The following is an 18930-nucleotide window of genomic DNA, read 5'->3' on the forward strand; positions in this document are numbered from 1 at the left end:
TCATCATAATTATAATTTATTATCAAAATATTATAAATTATTAGATTTTATTTTTAGCAACAGTGCGAGTTGCAAGAGTATTTTCGGTCTGACAACTTTGTTATTTGCGTTTTTTCGTCTACTCTTTTTCACAGATTAATTTAATTCAATGCATAATCATTAACCAGCAACTTTTCTATATCAATAATTTACTGTCGCCTCTTTCAACATTCCAACTTTGCACCATTTTATCTAAATAAAAATTTTTTCCCAACTTTTTCCTTCGTTAAAAATGTCTGCTGCGCGCAAAAATCGCGCTCCCAACTAAATACCGTCCATTAAAACAAACCCCCAAACCCCGCGTTAAATTAAGCGCGAACAGATTACCGAAGTAACTTTTTCTCGAACCGAATGATTAGCATCCAGCCGGAAAAGAGTCGTTCCAGATGGATTGCCGTTTCGGACATTCGGATGATGTATTCCCGTAATCACTTCATGTTTGCGGTTTGTATCGTGCCGGTCGATTAAGCATCGCATGTACCATAAGTCAACTCTTAGCGTCGAATTCCCTAATTGCATACCTATTCGTACATAATTACCGCCACAATCGTCCGCAGACCACTAGCGCCGAATATGGCTTCACCCGCCAAATACGCACGCAACAATGGAACTAATTTCGCGTGAATCGATCAATTGTTTCTGATCCGGGGGCGGCCGCGATCTTCTTTGGCGGGCGGCCAAAAGGCCAGACGAGCGCCAAACCCGAAACGAGCGGTTAAAAAAAATAATAATGTGCATAAGTCCAGAATTTTTTCGAATTAAACGCAAGCAAAGTTCTTTGTGTTTTGAAAATGTGGGTTCGTTTTTAATGAATTTGCATAGGGTTGAAGCTCGACAGAACGGAAACATGAACATTAAACGCTGGTATTTCTATAAATGAGTTTGTTTCCAAACAACTCGTCGACACATTTGCCCTTGTTATTGACGCGTAATGAATCACGTAACGAATACAGCTTGATTAAGAACGAAGCGGTGACTTTGTCAGACTAACTATTTTTTGCTAATTAAATTTCTTGATTTAATTAGAAATAAACAAATCCGATTAGCGCCAAAGCGTTTCTCTCGGAGAATAAAAAAACTCGACTGTGGTCTGGAATACTTGGGTTGAAGTGGTCTAGTCTGTACTCTATAGGTGTCACAATTATATGTATAACGAAGTTGTTGATTAAATCTGTCGACATTCAAGGTGAAAAATGAAAACTTTTGTGTAGAGCTTCAGCAGTGGTTTCAATGTGGTAATTTTTCTATAAACTGGTGAAATAATGGATAAATCGATTTTCTTGTGTTTTCCACCAACCATTGTGAAACAAGCTTTAAAGTGTAATTAAATTCTCGATCTGTTGCTTTCGAAACAAAGTAGAATTCGCACTCAAGTATCGTTTTGAGCTTTAGATTTACAAACATTTAGCAAACATTAGTTAACACGAGTCAAATATTTGTTCAGCGTTTGGTGCAAAACCGATGTAAATATTAAACAGTTTTTTTGGAGCTCACAACGGGCGATAAAAAATTTTCAGATGAGAGTGGAGAAATTTGCGAATTTACTTGTTGATGACGTGTGCTGTTTGGACGTTTCCAGCAGGACGCGGCGACGGCGCACTACCAACGGACTGAAAGCATCAACATTACACGAAATGTAGTATTTATTTCCTAGCGGTTTGTTTGTAAATTTAATCTTTTTAAAAGCTGAAAAAATGTGATGACATGATAGCCTCACGAAATTATTAAATAGTGGAAATAATACTGAATAGAGTTAAAAAGCTTTTTAATTTTAGAATTTTTCATTCGATTTTGTTGTGCTTTCAATTTATTTGTAGTACATGATTTATGTAGTGTTTTGTGGTTTTTGGAATGTTAATGCTTTCATCGAATTTGTTTACTATTCTACATTGTAATTAAAATGACTCGGTAATTTTCAAGCTATACAGTGTTTTAATTGAGTTTTATTTTTTTTGTTTTATATCATTATTTATTAATTTGTACATTTGCAACCGTAAAATTTTGGGCTTTATGATATTCGTTCAAGTTCCATCGTTTCTTGTCAATTCTATGCACCACAACGTATGAAGTTTTAAAAAATCGAACTTACAAATATTCATAAGAGAATAATTTCCCTAATTTAATTTGCAATAAACAAATCTAACTAACACGAGAGGGTTCCTCAAGGTGAAAAATAAATTTTAAAATTTGATTTTGTTAAATTTTATTTTTTCGTGGTAACCTCTATAGAGTAAAAAATATAGAAGGTGCTAGTCACAATGTAATAGAAAAAAAGAAAGTTTCACATTCTTAGAAAAAGACAGTTGGGACCCCCGAGAAGGTGCCACATTAAGAAAACACACTTGGACCCTCCCAAGAAGGTTTTTGATTTTTAAAAAACAGACTTGGAACCCCCGAAAAGGTTTCACATTCTAAAAAAACATTTGGGGCCCCCGAGAAGGTTCTACATTTTTAAAAAGTAAACAGTTGGGTTCCCCGAGAAAGTTTTACATTTTTAAAAAATGACAGTTGAGATCCCTGAGAAGGTTTTACAGCTTTAAAATAGACAGTTGAGATCCCCAAGAGGTTTAGATTACCAAAAAAGACAATTGGGACCCCCGAGAAGGTTTCACATTATTAAAAAATTACATTTGGGGCTCCCGAGAAGGTTTTACATTTTTAAAATAGACAGTTGGGTCCCCCGAGAAGGTTTGACATTTTTAAAAAATGACAGTTGAGATCCCTGAGAAGGTTTTACATCTTTAAAATAGACAGTTGAGATCCCCAAGAGGCTTAGATTATCAAAAAGACAATTGCGACTCCCGAGAAGGTTTCACATTAAAAAAACAAATTTGGACCCCCCAAGAAGGTTCTCGATTTTTAAAAAACATACTTGGAACCCCCGAAAAGGTTTCACATTCTAAAAAAAACATTTGGGGTCCCTGAGAGGGTTTTACATTTTTAAAATAGACAGTTGGCTCCTCCGAGAAGGTTTTACATTTTTAAAAAATGACAGTTGAGATCCCTGAGAAGGTTTTAGATCTTTAAAATAGACAGTTGAGATCCCCAAGAGGTTTAGATTATCAAAAAAACAATTGGGACCCCCGAGAAGGTTTCACATTATTAAAAAATTACATTTGGGGCCCTCGAGAAGGTTTTACATTTTTAAAATAGACAGTTGGGTTCCCGAGAAGGTTTTACATTTTTAAAAAATTACAGTTGAGATCCCTGAGAAGGTTTTACATCTTTAAAATAAACAGTTGAGATCCCCGATAGGTTTAGATTATCAAAAAAGACTATTGGGATCCCCGAGAAGGTTTCACAATATTAAAACATTACATTTGGGGCCCCCGAGAAGGTTTTACATTTTTAAAATAGACAGTTGGGTTCCCCGAGAAGGTTTTACATTTTAAAAATAGACAGTTGGGATCCTGGAGAAGGTTCCACAATAAAGAAATTCATTTGCGGCCCCCGAGAAGATTTTACATTTTCTAAAAATGACAGTTGAGATTCCCAAGAGGTTTAGATTATCAAAAAAGCCAATTGGGAACCCCGAGAAAGTTTCACATTATTAAAAAATTACATTTGGGGCCCCTAGAAGGTTTTCGATTTTTAAAAATCAGATTTGGAACCCCAGATAAGATTTCACATTCTAAAAAAAAAACATTTGGGGCCTCCGAGAATGTTTTACATTTTTAAAATAGACAGTTGGGTTCCCCGGGAAGGTTTTACATTTTTAAAAAATGACAGTTGAGATCCCTGAGAAAGTTCTACATCTTTAAAATACACAGTTGAGATCCCCAAGAGGTTTAGATTATCCAAAAAGACAATTGGAACCCCCGAGAAGGTTTCACATTATTAAAAAATTACATTTGGGGCCCCCGAGAAGGTTTTACATTTTTAAAATACACAGTTGGGTTTCCCGAGAAGGTTTTACATTTTTAAAATAGACAGTTGGGATCCTCGAGAAGGTTTCACAATAAAGAAAGTCATTTGGGCCCCCCGAGAAGATTTTACATTTTTAAAAAATGACAGTTGAGATCAATGCGAAGGTTTTACATCTTTAAAATAGACAGTTGAGATCCCCGAGAGGTTTAGATTATCAAAAAAACAATTGGGCCCCCGAGAAGGTTTCACATTAAAAAAACAGATTTTTACCCCCCAAGAAGGTTTTCGATTTTTAAAAAACAGACTTGAAACCCCCGAAAAGGTTTCACATTCTAAAAAAACATTTGGGACCCTGGAGAAGGTTTTACATTTTTAAAATAGAGAGTTGGCTCCTCCTAGAAGGTTTTACATTAATAAAAAATGACAGTTGAGATCCCTGAGATGGTTTTACATCTTTAAAATAGACAGTTGAAATCCCCGAGAGGTTTAGATTATCAAAAAAGACAATTGGGACCCCCGAGAAGGTTTCACATTATTAAAAAATTACATTTGGGGGGTCCGACAATGTTTTACATTTTTAAAATAGATAGTTGAGTTCCCCGAGAAGATTTTACATTTTTAAATAATGACAGTTGAGATCCCTGAGAAGGTTTTACATCTTTCAAATAGACAGTTGAGATCCCTGAGAGGTTTAGATGATCAAAAAAGACAATTGGGACCCCCAAGAAGGTTTCACATTATTAAAAAATTATATTTGGTGCCCCCGAGAAGGTTTTACATTTTTAAAATAGACAGTTAGGTTCCCCGAGAAGGTTTTACATCTTTAAAATAGACAGTTGAGATCCCCGAGAAGTTTAGATTATCAAACAAGACAATTGGGCCCCCGAGAAGGTTTCGCATTAAAAAACACATTTGTGCCCCCCAAGAAGGTTTTCGATTTTTAAAAAACAGACTTAGAACCCCCGAAAAGGTTTCACATTCTAAAAAAAAACATTTGGGGCCCCCGAGAAGGTTTTACATTTTTAAAAAAGACAGTTGGGATCCTGGAGAAAGTTTCACAATAAAGAAAGTTATTTGGGGCCCCCGAGAAGGTTTTACATTTTTAAAAAATGACAGTTGGGGCCCCCGAGAAGGTTTTATATTTTTAAAATAGACAGTTGGGATCCTGGAGAAAGTTTCACAATAAAGAAAGTTATTTGGGGCCCCCGAGAAGGTTTTACATTTTTAAAAAATGACAGTTGAGATCCCTGAGAAGGTTTTACATCTTTAAAATAGACAGTTGAGATCCCCAAGAGGTTTAGATTATCAAAAAAAAAAAAAAAACAATTGGGACCCCGAGAAGGTTTCACATTATTAAAAAATTACATTTGGGGCCCTCGAGAAGGTTTTACATTTTTAAAATAGACAGTTGGGATCCTCGAGAAGGTTTGACAATAAAAAAAATTCATTTGGGGCCCCTGAGAACGTTTTACAGGTTCAAAAAGACAATTGGTGCCCCCGAGAAGGTTTTAGATTTTTAAAATAGACAGTTGGGTTCCCCGAGAAGGTTTTACATCTTTAAAATAGACAGTTGGGATCCCCGAGAAGGTTTCACCTTCTAAAAAAACATTTGAGGACCCCGAGAAGGTTTTACATTTTTATAATAGACAATTGGGATTCCCGAAAAGGTTTCACATTCTAAAAAAAAAACATTTGGAGCCTCCGAGAAGGTTCTACATTTTTAAAGTAGACAGTTGGGATCCCAAGAAAGTTTTACATTAAAAAAAGACATTTCGGCCCCCCAGAACGTTTTACAATTTCAAAGAAGACAATTGGGACCCCAGAGTAAGTTTCACATTAAAAAAATACATTTGGGGCCCCTGAGAAGGTTTTACACTTTTAAAATAGACAGTTGGGATCCCCGGGAAGATTTTACATTTTTAAAGTAGACAGTTGGGAGATGGTTTCACATTCTAAAAAAAAACATTATGAAATATCGAGAAAGTATTAAAGTACCAAATTGCTCGATGGACTCCACTACTATAAGTCCTTATGTTATCCTCGTTAAGAAAAACAACTTGAAAGAGTTTGTCGAAGAAAAGCGGTATGGATTTTTTTATTTTAAGTTTCTGGTTGTCGAAATAAATCAACGCATACTAAGAAAAAGAGAGGAAATGTAGCCCCGCCCATCCACCCTGACTCAATTGTGATGATTTTTTCATTCTTCGAGAGCCAAAGGAACGAAGCTTATCTGCAAAATCCTTATTTCTCTACGAGAAATTAAAAACATGTTTTTGAGTATCGTATTATTCAAAGAAAACTATGTAGGTATATTAAGAAAAAAATAAAGCTAAAGATTAGGCCCCACCCATACCGGGCTCTGACCTCAATTCTCAATTGTGATGAATTTTTCATTCGTTGTCAGATCGAGGGGCGGGGCTTAATTGGAGGATCCATATTTGTCTAGAAGAATTTACTATTTTAAACATGTTTTAAGTTTTTTGTTATGAAAAGATGGCTATACATATTAAGAAGAAAATGGCAAACTCTAAGCCCCGCCCACCCACCCGGTCTCAATTGTGATAAATTTTTTTATTCATCGCGAGCCAGGGGAACGAAGTTTGACTGCAAACTCCTTATTTCTCTACCAGAAATTAAAGGCATGTTTTTGAGTATCGTATTGCTCAAAGAAAACTATGTAGGTATATTAAGAAAAAATAAAGCTAAAGATTAAGCACTACCCGTATCCCCCCCCCCCCCCGATCTCAGTTCTCATTTGTAATGAATTTTTCAGTCGTTATCAGATCGGAGGACGGGGCTTAATTGTAAGATCCATATTTGCTTACGAGTATTTACTATTTTAAACATATTTTAAGTTTCTTGTTATGAAAAGATGGCTATGCATATTAAGAAGAAAAAGGCAAAATATAAGCCCCGCCCACCCACCCGGTCTCTATTGTTATGATTTTTGTTATTCGTCGTGAGCCAAGCGAACCAAGCTTAACTGAAAAATTCTTGTTTCTCTACGAAAAATTAGAAACATGTTTTTGAGTATCATGTTGTTCAAAGAAAACTATGTATATTAACAAAAAATAAAGCCAAAGATTAGACGCCACCCACACCCGCCCCGATCTCAATTCTCAATTGTGATAAATTTTTCATTCGTTGTCAAATCGAGGGGCGGGGCTTAATTATAAGATCCATATTTGTCTACTAGAATATACTATTTTAAACATGTTTTAAGTTTCTTGTTTTGAAAAGATGGCTGTATATATTGAGAAGAAAAAGGCAAAATATAAGTCTCACCCACCCACCCTACCTCAATTGTGATGATTTTTTCTTAATCGTCGAGAGTCAAAGGGGCCGAATTTATATACAACATTCTTATTATTTCACTGCAAGAAATTACCATGTAAGACATTTGTGTTATTCAAAGAATACAATGCATATTAAGAAAAAATTAAAGCCAACCATATCTGCCCTGACGTAAATAGTAATGAAGTTTTCGTTTGTTGGCAGACCTAACTGCAAAATCCATATTTCGTTACAAAAATTTACCATTTTAAACGTGTTTTCAGTTTCTAGGAATTAAAAAAATCATCACAATTGAGATAGGGTGGGTGGGCGGGCTTAGATTTTGCCTTTTTGTTGTAATATATGTAGACATGTTTTCACAACATGAAACTTAACCTATGACTTTTACGTTAAATTCCATAATTTTGATTAATTAACTATAACACGCTTCACATTTCGCATGATACTTTTAAATTGGTGATGTGCAGCAACGGTGCAACGGTTTCTGTGTGTTCAACCCTCATAACAATTTTGTCATAAACTGGGAAAATAATACATGAATCGATTTTTTTTTTCATACCTCTATATTGTATTTTCCATCAACCGTTTAAAATTGCAGAATAAGCTTTAAAGTGTAATTAAATTCTCGAGCGCAAGGTCTCTGTTGCTTTCGAAACAAAGTGGAATTCGTACTCAAGTATCGTTTTGAGCTTTAGATTTACAAACATTTAGCAAACATTAGTTAACACGAATCAAATATTTGTTCAACGTTTGGCGCAAACCGATGTAAATATTAAGCAGTTTTTTGAGGGTCGTAACGGGCGGTAAAAAATTTTCAGATGGGGCAGAGAAATTTCTGAATCAATTTGTTTGTACGTTTCGAGCAGGACGAGGCGACAGCGCACCCTACCAAAAATCGAACGTACAAACACACTCCCCAGAGACTAAATTTCTAAGCACCTGTTTACACCCCAATGGCCATCGTACGAAAAAAAATAAAAGTAAAAACGCCAACACCGAGTTCATTTATTTCCCAGTCGGTCCCTCCATCCGTAAACTTTCCCAATAAACCTTTTATTACTCTTAATAACCATTCCCCTCCCCACTCCAAAAAACCAAACCTCTTCCCCATTATTAGCAAACCGCCATACTCCAAATACCTCCTCTATCAACCCCAACTTTCCTTAATCCTCCTCTAACTACCCCTAACTACACCGGCCACAATTCCTTCTTTGCGTCCGCAACACGGCCTAAATATTCACGAAGCGACTCCCATCCCGCACTCCCACTAATGAATATAAATTAACGCGACTTTTTCGATGCAATTGTAGTCGCAGGCCTAATTTCTCGAGCACTTAGTTTGTCATTGTGATCCTTTATCTTTCCGTTTTCTGGGAGCATATCTCATCAGGCGATGTCGTTATGTTGTATGGTGCGTTTCATCAGGGTGCGGACCGGCGCAATGCCGTACCACAACGTTCGGACGGTTTCACCCTCAGTACCTACGCGATTTTACCCTAGGCCGTGTCGGGGGCCGCGACACGTACGAACACGCGAAGGGATGATTTAGTGAGGGATGTGACGCCCGAGGACTGATGGATTTATTTACCCTCGGAGAGGTAAAATGATTCTGTGGAATGATGGGTGTTAATGGGGGGGAGGGGGGAGTTGGATGCTTGTTTGATGTAGTTTGTTGGTGTACTATACAGGGTGTTCGGAAAAAATTACACCGATTCGAATGGATTTGTAAGAGTTTTGTGACGATTGTTTAAATTTGCGCAGGCTGTAGAACACGAACTGCAGGTTTCCCGTTTCGGGCGATCTCTTTGTGTCGGACAGTTACTAGTTGAACTACACTATGTTACGTGCCTGCCTTTTTTTATATTTTCGAACTGTATTAACACGATTTTTGAAAAAGTTAGTGTTACGGTGTAGATATGAAACTCTGTATATTTGTTTTTTTTTATTTCACTCACGTCCAAGTACTAACTTTATGAGGACAACCATATGAATACAAAGACTAGCGCTATTTACTTATATTCTCCGAATGGAAATTCTTTTCGCAAAATTTAAATTCATCCCGTTTTATTTACAGATGGCTCATGATTTATAGTTCATTCCAGCTAGAGCACTTTTCATTAAAGGAAAAATCTGCGCACTTGTCTTGATTACATTTTAATGAACCCGAAATTTGATTCGAATCAGATCACGATCGTTCCACAACGGGTTGTTTTAAGAATTGCGACATATTTTCCCACCGATTCCCATTTAGATCTGAATTACGGATTTTCCGATACTGAAAAACCGGATCGCGCCCGGATCCGATCCGGATTTAAAATAATCAGGATTGACTCAACACCGCGCTTTGGAAATACCCCGCAAAAAAATATGCGAACAAATGAAATTGCGACTTTTGGCGAAAATTTGGAAGTGGATATACCAGTTTTGAAAAATTTTTGATTAATATTACTACTATTGTTAATTCCGCAGTTCTGTGTTATCAAACGCAAACATTACATCGACCAACGTTCAACAATTTCTGTTTGCAGATAAATATTCAAGCGTCAGCTAAATAAACATGCAAATATTACTCGATAGTAGAAAAAATCACGCTTTGATGGAAACCCGTTTTTAGTTATCTGAACTTTGATGAATCGTTGAGCGGAAAAATAATATTGTTGGAAAATAATAGCTATATTTGGACTTACAGAAAAAATAGAATTGGTGTGTAACACGTATAAATGCAAATACAACAAATGTAATTTTCTCTTTCACTGCGAGAGCGCGAACGAATAAAACAGTGATAAACAACACGTAATTATCTGAATGCAGATAGTTGTCATTAACGAAAAATACTCGCTGATTACACAGTTTGAATTTATAATTGTCATGTGCTACTCAATTTGTCATTAAACTTGGCTTTTATCGATTTACATCATGAAAATGATTTCCCGTTGGTCTAAATTGAGTAAATTGGCGAAAATGTTGGACATTTCACTCCAGTTCTATTCGAATAAGTAACGCAAAATTTTTCCAAACCCAACTAGGTCTCGTTGCGTCAGTATCTCAAATTAATTCCCGCAAATGTAACGAACCTGGCTTATCAGGAATGAATAATAATCGCGTTGGGAAGATACAGAGAGGATTGTTAAAGCTCCGACGATAATTTGCCCACTTATACCGGAATTACTCACAGCAAACCGAAGAAGTAAATTAAGATCGTTTTGAGATACAGAACTCGACGCTTTCCGAAATAATCAAGCGGAAAATTCAGCACAGGTGAAAACCGGTAAATATTTAGAGCGCGAGCAGCTGTGAACACCCCCTCGGATTTTTAAAGGGTTGGCGCAACCTTCCGAACTTCGCAAGGTTCGAAAGTCAAAGATCCTTGAAGTAAGTGCGTCTGGACGCTGTAAAAAAGCGTCAAGGGAGCCCTGATTTGGCGCCGAACTTTGCGAAAGCCTCTTATGTTGTGTTTGTCTTGCGAGGGTGAAAAAGTAAATTTTACAATGAGGGAAAATTACCTGCATTCGTCTTGGCGCGACTCGGATTTATGAAAACGTGTTCTTGTGACAAAAATTGCGCCACGTATTATTCGCGACTAAATCGCAACTGTTCTTGTTCGCGATCATCTGATTCGCATTCCGAACACTTGTTTATTTTCGGGAGAAAAACGTAATCTGTTGTTATTTTCCGGCTATTTAAGTCCGCGTTTAAAATATAATCACAAAATGCGGGGATTAGTTTGATATAGTGAAAGCGCTTTCCGTAATGTTTATTTTTTAACATCAAGCTTGGATGCAGACGACCAGATTAAGATGGATTTACAGTTTGCGCGTTTCGGTGAAGTACAAAGCTTAAAAGATTATAAATTTTCATTGTAAATCGAAACTTGACCTTTCGGCCGTTTTGGAGCGAAACGGTTCGAATCTCGAGTGGAATAACGTGAATGTTTAAAATTTCAAAGTGGAAAAGAGGTTCAGGGGTTAGATTTCGCGTCCCGGACTAGATTGGCAATTATGTGTGATGTTTATGTTATGAGGGAAATTTTCACAATTCGCCCGGAATAAGACATTCGAAATTATAAACTTTGTCCAGTCCGTCGTAGCTTTTTACGATTCGTTTTAATGTCGTCTATGGATTGCGCTACTGCTACACGGAGAGACGCTAAGCTTCCTTGCCAGTTTTAACGACACGAACGTAAAGTTGACATAATCTGCGGTCAAACTAAACCAAAAAAGCCCACGAACTGGAAGAGCTTTTTTACTTTAAAATAATCCCCTCATAACTGCGCAGAAAAACGCGCCTTTTTCCGACAACAAAAAATACTCATTTTCGAAAGCTTGTTTGCGGCGATACCAGATTTATCGGGCTTTATTCCCGTTTGTACTGCATTAAGTTCGTTTTTTCGACTATCGAACTGCGTGAACTTTTAATCGCCGCATTACTAACAGACCAAACTTTAAGAATTTTCCGTGTAATTGCAGAAATATTGGCTCGGCTCCACATCCAGACTCCTCTCTCTGTATTTAATTATCTTCAGTCGCACCGAAAGAAACCTAATGGCTCGAGAACAAAATAAGTTTAGAGCGTTTCTTGCCGCGGTGAGGCTTATTTGAATTTCACAATCCGAAACGTTTATTTAATATTTCATCATTTTTGCCCGACCCTGCGTTAATAATTAATCGGGCGAAAGTTAATTATTAGCGATTCGCAGCCTGTTAATTGTGTTTGTTTTGTAATATTCGTTTGTGAAATGTAAATTAATTATTTATTGTTACCGCGCTTTTATCGAATTTCTGACTAATTGCAATTATTAATTACAGGACCGCTGCACCAAATTCGGATAGACAATGGATGAGAGTCATTAGTTATTCCCGGAAGACACTAACATTAATCGAATTTTGGCGAACCTGTTTTACCGCCGCGCTGTTTATTGTGCGTTTTCAATCTGGAGGACTTGATAATGGATTTTCAGTGATGGACGTATTTATGTGACTAACGCAATGTTGTCGAAGGCTTGGATACAGTGTGTGTGCAGTTTGACACTAATTCGGTGTGTGTTCGCCGCACCTTCGGTCGTCCAGAAGGAGATACACGGTAAGGAATACCATTTTCACAAAACCGACGATTTTGAGGCACTTTCGAAAATTCATCCTACCGACTGCGCCACTTTCGCAACACCAAAAAAAATTTTTTTTAATTCGTCGAAAAATGTCCTCTCTTTGATCGTCGCCGGTGAAAGAATCCCGAAATAATGTAAGCCCGGTTCACCCGGGTGAAGCGCTGTTGACGTGGCTTCATCCCCGACTGCGCCATTGTTACCGTCCAATTTTTAGCGACCCCGTTGTCAGTAACCGCAGCCTAAACATTGCCTTGTTATTATTCACGAGCGTGTACGTTTCGTGTAACAGCTCGCAAGCTTATTGACATTTTTATTTAGCAGCTGACACTGATGTAACCGGGTCAGTTTCGGCGATCAAAAATTCCGGCACATCCGTTTTCATCCGGACTATCAAGTTCGCATTTCAGACACGGCGCCGGGCCCAAATTAGCCTCATGCATCAAGATCACGTTTCCTTATCTAAATATTAGGATTTGTAACGCGTCTCTCCGCCCACAATAATGACTAATAAGCGTAATATATTCGCCGATATATTTCCCTTTCGTGCGACTTCTCGTGGGATAAGTGTTTCCCACTAAATTTGGATCATCGTTAAACCCTGTCACGGTTATGTCGAGATTTCGCTCCAAATGAATAGGGAGGAAATTAATTTAAATGTCACTGCTCCTGGTGTATTGCGTTTACGAGTTTTAAGAGACTAGTGGGGAAATTCGAAAGAAGCACCCCCGTAATTAATTAAATAAGTTGTGGTCAATTACGGCGACACTGGGGTTTTTTTTCTAATTAATTTTACGACGTTTGGTCATAAATATCGAAAGGGTCGGGCTCTCATCAGCGATCTGATTTAGCTTCTTGCACAGCCAAATCGGGTTGATGAAGTCGGCGCACATTTTAATGGCACAATAGACGCTCGTTCCGTTCCTACTCTTTTAGTTTGAAGGAACAGTAGGTAGGAGAAAGGACAAATTTAATATCACCGTAAGCACGGGTCAACCCCGAAACAATCTGCTTAATTACAATTGTGAGGATTTACTAAAGCACAAAGGTACTTACTCTGACATTCAACATTTTGAATGGACTACATTACGCTTGGTAAAAACTCCAGATGTAATATGTTTGTGTTTGCTAATCTAACAACGTGAAGAGATGTAAACACGCGGGAATGAATTCCAAATTAGTCGCAAAAAACGGAAAAAGGGGATTTGTTAAACTAAAATCCTTAGTTTGGGGATAAGGAGCACTCGAACGGAGAAAATCCATACAAAGCGGAACAAAAAAACTATTAAATTCTAGTTTCGGAGCTGTTTTACCATGTTGCGCATTATTGAATTTAACGAAGTATTTTTGAATTATACGGAAATTGTGTTCTTTGATTTACCGACTGCGCCATTGTTCTCTAGTAATGCGGCGAATGTAATAACACGCTATATGCGAATGTTGTTTCACCGAAAAACATTGGTATTTGCGCCAATAACCGCTAACTGAACTTGTTAATCAAAACAGCGATAAATTGGACCTTTTGTTTGATTTTTACAAACGAAAATTCCAAGTCGAACAATCTGAGTTGCTTTTATTTTATTTTATTTAATTTATAATAGTGGAGCCAAGTTTTGCTACAAATTTAATTTTTTATCCTACCGACTGCGCCACTTTTACAAACCCTGTAAGAAAATTTCCGATAAAACTGTTTGACGAAATTTCAAATGTTGCGCTCCTTGAAACGTGGCGATACTTTTTGACACAATTATTGTTTTTTAAATACAAATTTATTTCCATTTCGAGTTAAAATTTCACTAAATATTTAGTTTGTAGTTAAAATTTCGCTACATTAAACAATCACGAGAGTGATCAGTCGTGCTGAAAACCAAAAATGGTACGAATTTTCGGAGAAATGAAACCAAAAACGACTTCTGTAGGTCGAAATCAACAGGAAAGTTACTTCGCCCAATTTTTGAAAAATGCTGAAACAACGCCAAAAATTTGATATGGTGAAGTTGCCTAAAAATTCACGGAAAATTCTGATATATAGATCTAGACGAGTTGAGTCGAAAAACAGCGTGTTTGTGGTCTCACAAAAGGATTTTCAAATCTTGGATTCCAAAGTCAAATTTTTATGTCTTGAAAAAAGTCACCTTATTTTGTTTTGGTGATTTTCGAAAAACCGTACGAATTTTGGGAGAAATGAAACCAAAAATGACTGATGTAGGCCGAATCAACAAGAAAATCTTTTCATATGATTTTTAGGAAAATTCTCGTAAGAACGTCAAAAATTTCACCATGGTGAAGTTGCCTAGAAGTTCACAAAAAATTATAGGTATAGACCTCCACGAGCTGGTTCCAAAAACAACGTGTTTGTGCTCCCAAACAAAGGTTTTTCCAAAAGTTTTTCGAATATTCGGTTCCAAAGTAAAATTTTAATAACATCCCAAAAATTGCCATGTTTTGTTATATTTCTGTAGGTCGAAATCAACAAAAAAATTTCTTCAGCAAATTTTTGGAAAATTCTCGAAAGTAGGTCAAAAATTTCGTATGGAGAAGTTGCCTAAAAGTTCAGAAAAAAAATTCGGATATAGAGATCGACGAGCTGAAACGAAAAATGTAGCGTGTTTGTGGTCCTAGAAAAAAGGTTTTTCTAATATTCAGTTTTCCAGTCAAATTTTCATAGAATCTCAAAAATTGTCTTAATTTATTTAGATTATTTTGCACAAACCGTACGACTTTTCGGAGAAATGAAACCAAAAATGACTTCTGTAATTCAAAAGATTATATTCAGCTGATTTTTTGAAAAATTTTCGCAAGAACGTCAAAAATCTCGTATGGTGAAGTTACCTAGAAATTCACAAGAAATTCCAGGATGTAGATCATGCCGAGTTGAATCCAAAATCATAGCGTTTTTATTGTTCCGGACAAGAGTTTTTCAAATATTCGGTTCCAAAGTCAAATTTTCATAGAATGTCAAAAATTGCCTTAATTTGTTTGGGTAATTTTGCAAAAACGGTACGAATTTTCGGAGAAATGACTTCTGTAAGTCGAAATCAACAGAAAAGTTACTTCGCCCAATTTTTGAAAAATGTTGAAACAACGCCAAAAATTTGATATGGTGAAGTTGCCTAAAAATTCACGGAAAATTCTGATATATATATAGATCTAGACGAGTTGAGTCGAAAAACAGCGTGTTTGTGGTCTCAGAAAAGGTTTTTCAAATCTTGGAGTCCAAAGTCAAATTTTTATGTCTTGAAAAAAGTCACCTTATTTTGTTTTGGTGATTTTCGAAAAACCGTACGAATTTTGGAAGAAATGAAACCAAAAATGACTTATGTAGGCCGAATCAACAAGAAAATCTTTTCATATGATTTTTAGGAAAATTCTCGTAAGAACGTCAAAAATTTCACCATGGTGAAGTTGCCTAGAAGTTCACAAAAAATTATAGGATATAGACCTGCATGAGCTGGATCCAAAAACAACGTGTTTGTGCTCCCAAACAAAGGTTTTTCGAATATTCGGTTCCAAAGTAAAATTTTAATAACATCCCAAAAATTCCCATGTTTTGTTTAGGTAATTTTTCTGTAGGTCGAAATCAACAAAAAAATTTCTTCAGCAAATTTTTGGAAAATTTTCGAAAGTAGGTCAAAAATTGCATATGGAGAAGTTGCCTAAAAGTTCAGAAAAAAATTTCGAATATAGAGATCGACGAGCTGAGACGAAAAATATAGCGTGTTTGTGGTCCTAGAAAAAAGGTTTTCCTAATAATCAGTAAAGTCAAATTTTCATAGAATCTCAAAAATTGTCTTAACTTGTTTAGGTTATTTTGCACAAACCGTACGACTTTTCGGAGAAATGAAACTAAAAATGACTTCTGTAATTCAAAAGATTATCTTCAGCTCATTTTTTGAAAAACTTTCGCAAGAACGTCAAAAATCTCGTATGGTGAAGTTACCTAGAAATTCACAAGAAATTCTAGGATATAGATCTTGACGAGTTGAATCGAAAAATATAGCGTTTTTTTTGTTCCGAACAAAAGTTTTTTCGGTTATTCGGTTCCAAAGTCAAATTTTCATAGAATGTCAAAAATTGCCTTAATTTGTTTGGGTAATGTTGGAAAAACGGTACGAATTTTCGGTGAAATGAAACCAAAAACGACTTCTGTAAGTCGAAATTAACAAAAGATTCTCTTTAGCTGATTTTTGGAAAATTTTCGCAAGAACGTTAAAAATCTCATATGGTGAAGTTACCTAGAAATTCACAGGAAATTCCAGGATATGGATTTTGACGAGCTGAATCCAAAAAACTAGCGTTTTTATGGTTCCGGACAAAAGTTTTTTCAAATATTCGGTTCCAAAGCCAAATTTTCATAGAATGTCAAAAATTGGCTTAATTTGTTTGGGTAATTTTGCAAAAATGGTACGAATTTTCGGAGAAATGAAACTAGAAACGACTTCTGTAGGTCGAAATAAACAGAAAAGTTACTTCCCCCAATTTTTGAAAAATGTTGAAACAACGTCAAAAATTTGATATAGTGAAGTTGCCTAAAAATTCACGGAAAATTCTGATATATATATAGATCTAGACGAGTTGAGTCGAAAACCAGCGTGTTTGTGGTCTCAGAAAAGGTTTTTCAAATCTTGGATTCCAAAGTAAAATTTTTATGTCTTGAAAAATGTCACCTTATTTTGTTTTGGTGATTTTCGAAAAACCGTACGAATTTTGAGAAAATCCATACAAAGCGGAACAAAAAAACTATTAAATTCTAGTTTCGGAGCTGTTTTACCATGTTGCGCATTATTGAATTTAACGAAGTATTTTTGAATTATACGGAAATTGTGTTCTTTGATTTACCGACTGCGCCATTGTTCTCTAGTAATGCGGCGAATGTAATAACACGCTATATGCGAATGTTGTTTCACCGAAAAACATTGGTATTTGCGCCAATAACCGCTAACTGAACTTGTTAATCAAAACAGCGATAAATTGGACCTTTTGTTTGATTTTTACAAACGAAAATTCCAAGTCGAACAATCTGAGTTGCTTTTACTTTATTTTATTTAATTTATAATAGTGGAGCCAAGTTTTGCTACAAATTTAATTTTTTATCCTACCGACTGCGCCACTTTTACAAACCCTGTAATAAAATTTCCGATAAAACTGTTTGACGAAATTTCAAATGTTGCGCTCCTTGAAACGTGGCGATACTTTTTAACACAATTATTGTTTTTTAAATACAAATTTATTCCATTTCGCGTTAAAATTTCACTAAATATTTAGTTTGTAGTTAAAATTTCGCTACATTAAACAATCACGAGAGTGATCAGTCGTGCTGAAAACATAATTAACGATATCATATGCATGCGTGCTTTTTTCGCTATATTATTGTATTGGATCTGCTAAATGCATACTACCCCCATTACGAATTACCGCACCGCGTCCCATAAATTTCAATAATCCACTTGCATTATCACTGCATGTAACTTTAATACACCATCTGCACTCTAATTGCACCAAGTTTATTTTCTTGTTGACTAGATTTAAACTTCAGGCGACGTGCAACAGTTTTGGACTGGAACTCCCAACTTCCTAAATTCCTAAGACGTCGTGTACATAATTACGATAATTTCTGATACCGCAGGAGCCACACGTCCCAGCTTCCGCAAAAAACCCGCGAGATTCTAATTGCGCTAATATTTAGCAGATCCAGATTAAACTTGGGAAGTTTTAAACTCGACAAAGCGATTTTAGCGATCGATGGATTTAATCAGGTTCCAGCTTGATTTTGGTAAACAAATATGTTACGCGATCGTCGGCTGTTTTTTCGTCTAATCGCCCAGTTTCGGTTGAGTTGACCCATTTTCAAACTCGATATGGCCGGTAATGTATGGGATGTGTCACATTTCGAACAGATGGCTTCATCGAAGAATGTCGAAATCGATACATTCATAAAGATGGCAGCCATAAAAAGGGGATAATGCGACGGCGAAAAAACGCGACGTGGAGCGGAATCGGTTCTCGGGTTTGCGACAGAAGCGGTTTTTTGCAGATTTACATCCTACCGACTGCGCCACTTTTGCGAACTCGATAGACGATAAATTCATTTGTGGTGTTTTTTAAAAAGCGTTGGTTAATGGACTTTGCTGGAAGTCTTGGAACGACAATAGGCGCAAATTCGGACTTCTTGGACCTCGATTTAGCAGTAACATTTCTAGTAATTCCAATTTTCACGCCAAATAAAGCCGAAAATTCGAATGTCGGCGCCTCCGCAACGACTCTCATTATTAGAAAAAGTATGAACCATAAACTTATTTATTTTATTTTAGGGCTTTACGCCGGCGATTAAGTTTTATCTTTATTGCTCGAGCGAGTTCATGAAAAGAGACGTTATTCCGTTATTACAATAGATTACAGGATAAAAATTTCCAAGGAATAACGAGATTAAGATAATGTAATTTCACTCAGCAATTTTACTTAGCACCAAATGGATTCGAATTCCTGTCACAACCTCTCCGTGCATTATCGCACAACTTTGTGCAGAGTACATAAAAGAGTTTTAATCTCTTTCCGCATTAACCGCTTAGTACAAGGAGGTGGAATTTATTTTTTTGGAGGAGCGTCATCGCGGTTTCACACTTTAATTG

General features: G+C 36.4%; 1 protein-coding gene across 1 annotated transcript in view; it reads left to right on the top strand.

The window, feature by feature from the left end:
* Positions 1-8692: 8692 nt before the first annotated feature.
* Positions 8693-18930, top strand: part of LOC135127287 (alkaline phosphatase-like) — a 227489-nt gene continuing 217251 nt past the window's right edge. Inside the window, exons 1-2 of the mRNA XM_064053733.1 lie at positions 8693-8798; positions 12006-12279. Of these exons, the coding sequence (XP_063909803.1) occupies positions 12186-12279 (94 nt within the window). The 5' untranslated portion in view covers positions 8693-8798; positions 12006-12185. The remainder of the gene's footprint in view (positions 8799-12005; positions 12280-18930) is intronic.

Source organism: Zophobas morio, unplaced genomic scaffold (assembly GCF_036711695.1).
Source record: "Zophobas morio isolate AGI-343-1 ecotype UQ-CSIRO unplaced genomic scaffold, CSIRO_AGI_Zmor_V1 ptg000011l, whole genome shotgun sequence".
Classification (NCBI taxonomy): domain Eukaryota; kingdom Metazoa; phylum Arthropoda; class Insecta; order Coleoptera; family Tenebrionidae; genus Zophobas; species Zophobas morio.